The 11,371-nt window shown below is 31.8% G+C and overlaps 1 protein-coding gene and 1 pseudogene across 1 annotated transcript; one reads left to right on the top strand and one right to left on the bottom strand.

The window, feature by feature from the left end:
* The first annotated feature begins 4,545 nt into the window (after nucleotides 1-4,545).
* Nucleotides 4,546-7,570, top strand: LOC133675404 (protein COFACTOR ASSEMBLY OF COMPLEX C SUBUNIT B CCB2, chloroplastic). The gene is made up of 6 exons (XM_062096771.1): nucleotides 4,546-4,880; nucleotides 4,984-5,099; nucleotides 5,204-5,275; nucleotides 5,781-5,924; nucleotides 6,058-6,211; nucleotides 7,190-7,570. Exons 1-6 carry the CDS (start codon nucleotides 4,625-4,627, stop codon nucleotides 7,405-7,407), a joined length of 960 nt encoding a protein of 319 aa, XP_061952755.1. The 5' UTR covers nucleotides 4,546-4,624; the 3' UTR covers nucleotides 7,408-7,570.
* Nucleotides 7,571-7,922: 352 nt separating this feature from the next.
* LOC133675382 (peroxidase 66-like) lies at nucleotides 7,923-9,462 on the bottom strand (annotated as a pseudogene).
* Between the last annotated feature and the right edge of the window lie 1,909 nt (nucleotides 9,463-11,371).

The raw sequence follows: 11,371 nt of genomic DNA, 5'->3' as shown, positions 1-11,371 counted from the left end.
TGTCTTACCAGATAATGATAATCTTCCTTGAATATTTTATTAAAATTGACTTCTAAATAACATGGTATATATCATATATATTTTTCTCAAAACAATGTGTCGTGAATTTTATTATATTATATGATACAATCATAATTATAAAACAGAAAATAAATAATACACCAGTCACAAAATGTCACCTCGTTTAATTTAATAAAACAGTATCAGTAAAGTTTTCTCAGCAGTAAATCTTGAGACAAAAACCCCCGGAAAAACACTAAATACTTTAACAAAATATATTTCGTAGCTTTGAATAGAATAATTACACCAAGTTGATTCTATTGCAGATTAAATTTAATTTGCGTATTTAAAATACTTGCTAGAAGTCATTAAATTATTGCAATTTTATAGAGTTTTCTTTTTCCAAGATCAAGAATCATTTTTATATTAACTTATACATCAATTTAACTATTCTTTTTCAAACAATTTTAAGAATCCATCTTATATTGATTCGTTAATATTATTTAGAAGCATGATTGTAAAACTCGATTTAACCCGATAAGTTTAATAAAAACCCACATATTTCAGAGTTTGATTGAGTTTTAAAGAGGTAGGGTTTGAAGTTGTGATTAACCTAGTTAAATCCGAGTGACTCGGCAGGTCATCCTAAAACTTAGATGACCTAGTATAACCCGTATAAAATCCTATTTTTTATATTTTTAATAAGTTCGTAGAACATAAAATTAATTTACAAGTTTAGCTTCGTATATATTTTTTTTATAATCTATGTCTACATTAATTATTACTGAATTTTTTATATGGAATAGTTATATATACAGCCTGCACTAACTTAAAATATTTCTTAATTTTTCAATCTTGATATAATTATATATAATTTATATCCACATTAATTATTTATTAATTTTTTAATGTGAAATAACTATATACAACTTACATCCACATGAAGTTTTTAATTTTTTCGATTGCATTCATGTTAATTGTTTATTGTCTTCTTGGCGTGTGATAACTATATTATATTTCATGCCTTACACTTTTGTATGGTCTACATCTTTATGTATTGCTTTTTAATTTTTCAACTAGCGATAATTATATATAGTTGCATCTATATGAATAGTTTCTTAAAATTTTGATATGAAATAAATATATGACACTTCATATTTATTTTACACAGTTTACATTAATAAAAATTGTCTATTAAGATTTTCAATGTAGGATAATTATACTATACTTCATGCTTTATAATTTTTATAGCTTATATTTATATGTATTATTTAAAAAAAAATTCATGTAAGGTATTAAAAATTCAAATACTTTTTAATTTTTTAAAATTAATCTGAATGAACTCGTGTGGCCTGAAAGTGATGCTTTTACTTGTCAATTTAAAACAAATTTAATAACTATGTTCAAAAGAATATACTCCTCTTTTAAATACAAATTTCAATGATTAAATATGATAAATAACGAAAGAGAAAACCTTCTCGATCACTTCACCTGCAAAATTTTCATATATAAAAAAATCTATTATAATTAGGTGTAGCTAAGATTTGAGAAACGGATGGATACATATACATATAAGTAATGAAAGAGAGTTGAAGTGACGTGGCTTGAAAATGATTGGGTGGTTGCAATCATTGCTTTAGAGCGAGTGTGTAGAGTATCGGAGCTTCAGATTTACTCCACACGGTTAAGGGGTGGAGATGGACACGCTGACACGTGCGATCTAACACGTGTGATAAAAAGCAAGCAAAACATTCACGTTTGGTCCCCACTCCCTGTATAATTTTGATTTGAATTTCAATCAACCCTTGAAATGTTTGTTTTTGCAAATTGTAGCCCCTGAACTACAGTGACGTGTGAGATTATTTATTGCCTAATTTACGTTTTTATCGAGTAAGAAAATTAACACCATGGACTCGAGTATTATAGTTTTTAAGCATTAATAGTGCTAGAAAACACACTTAAAAGAGGCTTGGTCATTCACTTAATATTTTTTAAGTTTGAATTTTAAATTTAGTACCCAATATAATTTATTCATTTAAATGCACGAGATTAATATAAAAAATTTGCTTTTAAAATCAAACATGATCTTTAAGCAGATCATCCAAGTCGTGAGATAAATGAGTCAGTCACGAGTTAACACGTGGACCAGGATTTGAATCATTTTTTAAAATAGGAAGAAATAACATTTTTTTCGATGATTATTTTTAAGAAAAATATTAAAATAATATTATTCAAATTAAATAAATATTTTTACAGAAACCAACCTGAAAAAGACTCTGCATCGACAAGTCATCAAGTTATATAAAGAGTGAATTTGATTTCAAATAATGCATGAACTAATTAGAAAATACTAAATTAGACAACATGTTAGAGCAATTATACAACATATTAACTGAATTATTAAATTATCTTTAATCTTCTCAACCAACATCTTGTTTGGATGTGAAATGAAATAGATTAAACAAGAAGATTAAGCGTTCTAAATTACCTACCAAGCTAGTTGATTAACATTAGCACACTTTTTCATAGACTTGGGCAAATTCCAATTGTATCCTCGTTTAAAATAAGGGTTCATGGCTCCACGCTACCTTCTGTTTTTTGCTTAAAAAAGAAGTTTACAATGTTCTTTTTGCTAACATGGCATCATGCTTTAAGCATCCAAATGATGCCTTTGAACACACAATTGAACACGACTACTGCGTTTGTACCTGCATTTCGTTAAAATTTGAATTTTTTTTTTTTTTTTTGCTAAAAGTGAGTGCGGTTTGTACTTTTTGAATCGTTTTGATGTGCTGATGTCAAAAATGATTTTTAAAAAATAAAAAAACATCATTGGCATGCATTTCGGCACGAAAAGCTATTTGAAAAGCACCCGCAACCACACTACCAAACACGCTCGACAACTAGTTTCCTTAAAAGTGCTTCTGTGTTTGGTCCGCGTGCACAAGCATAAAACAAATGCCTGTACCTCAACTCGTTAATTCATCATAGCCGTCCGATTAATTTACCTGTCTACTTCTAGAAGCCCGTTGCCCATACGCATATTATTTCTTCTAGTAAAGCGACACCTGTCCATAGTGGTTAGTGGGTTGTCTTGAATTCATCAAGGCGACATTAGAATAAAAAAAATCGCATGTGGGTCAGGGGTTGAATGGTCAATTCGGATTATCAAAACAATATTAAATTAAAATAATATTATTTATTTTTGAAATTAAATTGAATTTTGACTATGCTGACCTGTCAAACAACAATATAATTTAGATATTACGAGGATCGATATAAATGCAATGCACAGTTATACATGGACGATCCAATTAAAATTCAATTTAAAACATATAGAGGGGCAAAGTCGATTACCTCTAGGACAAGATTGATAAAATTAAACATTTTAATGCTAAATTGACAATATGGTTAGAAATAAGGGCTAAATAGATGTTTCTCCTCAGAATCATTATATCGGAGCTCGCTGGGCCACCACACGACCGGTTCACTGAATATGTTCATCCATACCTTAACCAACACGTGCCCTTAGCTTTACTGTGAATAGTCGGTGATAACAGGGCCCCTTTACAGTACGAGCATCCACAGCCCTGCTACCCCACTCCCCATCTTCTCTGATCTCAGCTTTTCTAGAGCTGACGATTATATTTTTTGCTCTAAGTTTTTTTTTTCCTAACAAGATTTAATTAATTTCGATTAAGGTTATCAAGGATTTATTTTTTTAAGGTGACGATAAGCTTTATAAAGTAATAATAAAATAAGAAAAGAATTAAAAAATATAAGCAACAAGAATGAATCCCAAATTAAAATGTAAATTCAATAAATCTTAATTTCTATAGTATTTTTTGTTATTATCTATTTTTTCTCTTTCTTCATATAGCACTATGAAACCAATAAAGTGTTGATCTAGTGATTAAAACACTATTATATTCTTACAAAGATGAGAATATAAGTATGATTTTCAGAAAATGTATTTATTGAAAGGAACGGCCACAAACCCTGTACGAGATAGTCTTACCCTTTAAAATGATGTGAAAATACCCGAATAAAAAAAAACAACACTAGCAAGATTTAATTATTTACAAAACAAAACTCAGTTAAAAATTATTTTTTAAAACTACTGTAATTCACGAATGGAAATTTATTATTCATAAAGCAATTTTTTATATTTTTAGTTATGATTTTTTTCATGAGAAAAATCAGAGTAGACGTGACCGAAAAAAGTCTCTAATCTTATCCGAATATTTTGAGTACATTGTAAATATATAAAAACCATGGTCTGACCTTACCATTTATTATCTTCTTGTTGATATAATATAATTATAAGATTCCACTCAGAGTCAATTTCATATGAATTAATTTATATGAATTCAAGGTTTCTAGAAGAAAGAAAGAAAAAACACATTAAATTATATATTTATTTAAAAGTTGGACTTTTTATTAATTTGATTAAGAATTAATGAATTACAAAATTAACCTGATAGATGGAATTAACATGTTCGACCAAGCAAATTCTTCTAACTAGGCTTGATAACACTGTAACTTGCTCAATTAAAAATGAGAAACAGACCCGACCCAACTACAATTGTCACAAAACAAAGAGAGACTCCCCCTTCCAAAATCCATGGACTCGCGATGCATTTCTCTTTATATAATAAACAAAAACCCCACATTTTCCCAACATCCAAACAAGAAACAGAAAAACCTTAAAAAAATGAGCAGTCTTTCCATCCACCCACTAATTCAGTTAAAAACCCACCATCAATTTCGCGCCAAAAAAACCAGAAAATCCATAGCTATCCGTGCTTCCAGTGATAACCCTCAAAGCCAAAGACAACAACAACAACAGCTCAATCTCTCTGTTCTTCGTTTCACTTTTGGTGGGGGGAAAAAGATTAAAAATCTCTCCTTTTGGTTCTTTTTTATAATGTATAGTGACTTTATCTCTTGAGTTATTTGACAAGAATTTTTCTTCTTCTCAAGGGATACCTGGACTGGATGAATCATACTTACCAAGATGGATTGGATATGGGTTTGGTTCCCTTTTGATATTGAATCATTTTCTGGGGTCCATTCCAGACACCACTCAAGCACAGCTGGTAATTAAAGATTGATTTTTGTTGAACTTTAGTTTTGGTTTCTTGAAATTATAAAATGGGTTTTTGTTATTTTTCTGAATTTTTTTTTTGGGATTTTGGTGCAGAGAACTGAGGTTTTAGGACTTTCTTTGGCTGCTTTCTCTGCTGCACTTCCGTACTTTGGAAGGTTTCTTAAGGTTTGATGTTGTTTTGTTTTGTTAAGTTTGCTTTGTTGTTGTTGTTGTTGTTGTTGTCGTCGTCAACTTTTCGAATTGAAGTGATTTTTTTCAGTTGATAGGTTTGGTTTCTGGCCTTTAAAGACTATATTTATGACTGTTGTTGATAACATGTTTTGTGACTTGTATTAACTCTCGCATTGCTTCATGCTCTCATTTTCAAGACATTGATTGGCATTCTTCAGGTGGTAATTTCGGTTTTTGTTATTAAACTTTTTCGTGCTGCCAGTTAAAGCTAGTTTTTAGTCATTTAATAGGCTGTGCATAAAATGACCAAACTTACGGACCTTTTTTCTTTTGTCAAGTGTTTTTAAAGTTTGATTTTTGGTTTTATAGGAGATTTGTCTTGATGAGATGCGGAACTTCAAATTCTAGTTGGTTTGCAGTTTTTGAATGGCTTTGTGTTCTTAATTCCTGCTGGACAGTTGAGAGATTCTTTAACATGATGCCTTGCAAGCTTTCACAGGGTGCTACTCCAGTCGATCAGGGAACTCTTCCTCAAGATGCCGAGCAAATTTTTGCAATGTCCCAGAATATTTCTGATGCTCAGAAGGTGGATTTGGCATGGGCAACATACATTTTATTGCGCAATACAAATACCATAGCTGTGGTATGTTACTCTAATTGAATCGATAGTTGGGAGCTGCTATTTACTAGTCTCATATTGTTTGTCAGTTTCAAAAGAAAATGATGAATTTATGTCCTCAAGTTATCAACCTATGTTTATTGTTTCAATTTCTCAGTTGATATCAATTCAAGGTGAATTATGTGTTCGTGGATATTGGAAGACTCCAGATAAGATGTCAAAAGATGAAGTGCTTGATTGGTTTAAGGAACAGATTGAAAATATTGGCTTGTCTGACGTGAAGGACACCCTCTATTTTCCTCAGACTACAGGTAACATAATATTTGATTTTTGCTTTGGAGGGAGATCATATAGCATATACTAGATTAGTTCAATCTGTATAGAAAATATTGTGTAAGAATCCAATAGCAGCTTGTTTACATATTGTGAAAGGGTATTCAAAATTCTCCCCGTCTCCGAGCAACCTCAAATGAAGAAGACTAGCAGATCAACAGATCAAGTCGATTCATCAATCAAGGATTATTAATTCCTGAAAGAAATAATAAAAAAAAATGTTCAAAGTTTGTTATTGTTCTTATTTCCTATATGGATGCTATGGTCTGACTAGTTTCCACTATTACTAGAGCTGCAAGCTTTGCTATGTGTGTGAACCGCTCTGTGTATTAGCATCCCACATTAAGATTCATCTTCTGTTCTGTTTAGTTCTGGTCATTGATCAGGTTACAGTACCCACTAGCTTGTAGCTACTCTCATTTCTCTGGACCCACCCCATGAAACTGAGAATTTGCAAGAAACAAAACGGCATTTTTGGTTGGCTTTCCTGTCATCCTGCCAGCAACTTGAATTTAATTTAAGAGTTGTAATATAAGTCCACATAATCCTGCTTTGAGAGAGATAGCAGTTTAGATTTCTAATAATCTCTATAATATAAATGTGCTCCGCACAAAAGAAAACTTGAAGTATTAGGTAATTATTCTCATATGGACGAGGATGGATTCTAGGCTTTGTAACCTTCTTTTCTCTGCCAAGATTAAGGTCTGTAATTTTCGTCAGCTATAGATATTCCTTTGCTTATTATTTTTGCCTCCCCCCCTTCTCTTCATTCTTCTATAGAATGGTGCAGACCTTTGTTGCCATGTGCACATCTTAAGTTTTGTTTTTGAGGTGAACAATGATTTAGAATATTGAAAATGCTGCTTGTATTCGTTCCAAAATTTGTTTGTATGAGCCATGTTCTTCTATGTTTTACTCTAATCTGAAATAATGTGATGGATTGATGAATATTGCAGAATCTGAGATTTGGGAGATGCTTCCCGAGGGAACTCGTTCGCTACTGGTAGAGCCTGTGCTTCAAGCAACAGTCCAAAGTGGCAATAAGACAGAAAATAATGAAGGTTTTATTCTGTTGGCTTCAAGCATGGGGTACGCTTATAGTGATAAAGACAGAGCCTGGATAAGAGCAACTGGAAACAAATTTAGAGGTAAAAGCACATGTTCAGAATTATAACTAAATCTGTGACTCAATTTTCTCTGTAGATTCAATGTTCAATTTTATTGGAAAGTCTGTTTTAGTTCTTGCATTTCTCTCTGCATTCAAATGTCAGTACTTGGCTGTGCTAGTGCAATTCCCTGAGACAATTTGCTGCCCGCAAGTTTATACTCCTTTTATATTTGACTTTTCTCATGAGCCAGTTCTGGAAAATGTGGCAATGATTAGTACTTTTGCAACAACAATGGTTTCCACATATCTATAGACTATAGATGACAAACGTTTCATACATGAATGAACTTGTTCGAATATAAAGATGATGGGTCTTTTCTTTCCCCTATGAATGGCAAATTTTGACATGCCTTTCTCATGATTTTGGTGATAATTATAGAGGCTACTGATCATTTTAAGAATGATTGTACCCTAATTTTTCATTTTTGAATGTTGTGTGAAATTTTGTTTAATCTCTACGAGTGAAAAAAAGAAAAAGACAATATGATGGTATGTCTGACCAAGAAATAAAGAAGTTATAACTGGAATAGTTGATTTTATTCAAAGTTGGAGGCATCTCAGCACAAGAACATACTTAGAATACCATTTTCAATCCAAAAAAATCTACTGCAAAGGAAAGAAAATATTTTGCCTTGAACTGACTCACTTCCCTCTCAATTAATTAACCACTCGGCACTTAAACCTCACTTCTCCATTTTTTATCTCCCCGACTTTTCCAAGTTTTATCATTGAAGCTGCAAATTCTCTGAAGAACAAACTTTGATCCATCTTTACCTGTAATCACCAAGCAGTGCATGATATGAACCAAAGATACCTTTTCCTTCGATATCTCTCTTGTAATAGTCATTATCGAATGTTGATGAGGTTGAGTCCAAGAATTCTCCTGCACTGTGATCCTTGTTTGGTTTAGGGCATTTCCTTTTAAGATTCCCAGCAAACCGAGTATTCATGCTTGGATCAATGTCATGAACTGAACTAAAGTTTTGAAGTCGAGCTTCGAAAGAAGAGCAATGTGAGAACCCTAAATTGTGGCCACCTGACAAAGCTACCAAGTCTTTAACTCCTAGACCTCTCTTAGCAAAGCTTTGATTTAATTGCATAGCATTGAAGGTTGGAGCTGGTAAGTTAATTGTATCATTAGCTTTAGACATTCTTCCATCTTTCCTTCCTGTCAGCACATTCCAAGAAGGTTCTCCAGACTGATGACAATATCACATGAGAGATGATATTAGAAGAAAACAAAACAATATAATGCCTTTTAAAGAAAAGTTATGCTAAAACTTGTCCATTTTTAATCATATATGTGGACATGTAGAAAAATGCCGGAAGTGCTTGTTTTCTTGTTACCATGGCCACGACATCTCTTGCTGCTATGGCTCACATGAAACCGTGTGTGGACATGCCATTTCAAGCTTAGCTTTGGCATCATCGATGCGTAGAATGATCGAACTGAGAGATTGGGAGGGCCATCTTTCTCTGCTTGGTTTCCAGGAGTAGAATCCAGCAAAATGGATGCATCACACCCCTGTGTATCAAGAAACATTCCAGTTAGATCATTTACTATAAACTATTTTCTGCATTTACTACTTGCTAAAGACTACTGCTCATGCATTTGTTCGCATGCTTACATGTGCTACGACAGGAATTACATACCCTTATGAAGCAGTCATGAAAGAACATCCCAAGGATACGACCTGGGACTTTAGGATCATGCATGGAAGCATTACGAACTGTCTCAAAAATTATCTTCTCTGCTTGTGGACATGTTTGATCATAATAATGAGCATTATTAAGAACAGCAGAACTATGGCTAGAGAACTTAAGGACTGAATATTGGCTCTCATGTTGTTGTCAGATGAAAATCTCATCTTCTGTTTCCATTATTGGTCTATCTATATATTGTACCTCTCTAGCCAAGTTCATTGCCCCAAAATTATTCCTCTTTCTCTGTCTTAATTGAGGGCCAGGAGGCCGTTTGACTAGAAAATTCTTACCTTGAATAACCTTCCAATACAGATGATCTGTGTGATATAGACTGAGTGTTTGAATATGTGGGCACATGGTATTTTTTAAAAATATATTAAAATAATTATTTTTAGTTTTTTTTTAATATTAACACCTCGAAAAATATGAAAATAATAATAATAATTAATATAATATTTTTTGAAGACAAACGTGCGTTTTCAAAAGAATAAAAAACAGAAGCAAATTGCATATGCTTATAGAACTTAGCAAAAGAATTGAAACCATTAAAAATAATTCCGAGAAAATAAAATATTTTCTCCATTTCAAATATGAATACGACCAATGCCTAACCTCTTCCAAAATCAAAGTTTTAGAAATCACAAATACTAGCAATGATTGGTGATGATGATTTGTTGGAATTTTGAAAATCCCTTCTCTTCATTATATTCAACACTTTGCATTCCATTGTGAACGCTTTATCAGCATAATGTGGTAATGCATTTTAGATGTATATGATAGTTTTAAAAACCAGAATGGTCTGACCTTGAAAACCCAAGTGATTCAGTTGAAATCTTAGATTAACCTGATCAAAAGCCTGTTGACAATGTCATTTTACTTTATATAAAAAAAAGGAGTCAACTCGGGAACGGGATGACCCCATCAAAACTTATGACTCAAGACCTGGATTGGGTCGATCACTGGACCATGTTTCAAAACTATGATATATATTAAAGAGTTTTTTGTGCGCTATGCTTTAAATTTTCTTGAACATAAAAAGATGTTGATAATTTTTTTTCTAATAGGAAAAAATTTAAATGGTATGAAGATTGACCTAATATAACTTGATCGGCTTTGAAAGTCTAAAGAAAACCTGAACAACTAACATAAACAAAATTTGACTTTAAAAAATCCAAGATTTTTTTTTTAAAAAAAAATTAAGACAACAACATATTTGATCAACTTGAGTCAACCCCAATTAACTTGTCAAATCTGTGATCCAGGTCAGGAAACCATGATAACTCCGTATAAAGCAAATTGAAACGATTTTTTTCTTTCAAATTCCTAGCCAACCCAAAGTTCAAGGATAAAATTAAAAACAAATCACTTAAAAAAAAACAAAAAAAGAATAGCAACACAAGTCAACTTAGGTTAACCAGCCAAACTGGCAACCCGGTTAATGAGACTGAGATAATTTAATAAAAAGTAGACTGAAATAAATTATAAAGCTTGATTTTCAATAAGCCTATTATTGAACGATGAAATTGAAAAAAACTCAATCTAAGAAAAGGAAATAATAAAATGACCTAAGCATACTTAGGTTAACCTGCAAAACCTATAACTCGGTTTATGAGATTACGATAATTTTATAGAAAAAAATTAAAAAAATCATAAAACCTAATTCTTAATCACGATGAAATTTAAAAAATGCTATTTAAAAAAAATAAAAAAACTCGAGTCAATTGGGTTAACTCGCCAAACCTGTGATACAAATCATGAGACTGAGATAAACATATAGAAATCAAACCTCAACAAATCATAAAATTTAATCTCGAATAAATCAAATATTGAATGATGAAATTAAGGGAAAGACAAAGATTAAAAATAAGCAAAACAAAGAGAAAAAACTATTGTAATGAATAGTGTTTTGTGAGGCGGTGCACGGTAAAAAAACAACTCGTTTTAGTTTTTGTTAACTAGATAAGTGGCTCGTGCTTCGTCGTGGACCGATCCAATTTTTTTTCAATGTAAAAAAAAAGGATACTAAGGAAATGCAAACATTTCTAAAAAAAAATTGGATCTTGGGTAATTATCTTGATTAAGTTTAATAAGCTTGACTAATTTTATAAGAAGAATAACAAAAAAACAATGACTTGGAAAAAAAATGACAATGAAAAAAAGATAAAAAGAACTTGACTCGAGCCCATTTGGGTTAGCACACCAAATATGTGACTTGGTTGTTCCACCAAGGAAACCTTGTTGAAAACAATTTGAATAAAATCATGAA

This window comes from Populus nigra, chromosome 16, assembly GCF_951802175.1.
Source record: "Populus nigra chromosome 16, ddPopNigr1.1, whole genome shotgun sequence".
In the NCBI taxonomy this organism is placed as follows: domain Eukaryota; kingdom Viridiplantae; phylum Streptophyta; class Magnoliopsida; order Malpighiales; family Salicaceae; genus Populus; species Populus nigra.
This window is presented reverse-complemented; position numbering and strand designations above follow the sequence as displayed.

Coding starts and splice junctions, on each gene's coding strand:
- LOC133675404 (XM_062096771.1), top strand. CDS start 4,625: ATGGACTCGCGATGCATTTCTCTTTATATAATAAACAAAAACCCCACA. Junction 4,881..4,983: donor TGTTCTTCGTTTCACTTTTG/GTGGGGGGAAAA, acceptor CTTCTTCTCAAG/GGATACCTGGACTGGATGAA. Junction 5,100..5,203: donor ACACCACTCAAGCACAGCTG/GTAATTAAAGAT, acceptor ATTTTGGTGCAG/AGAACTGAGGTTTTAGGACT.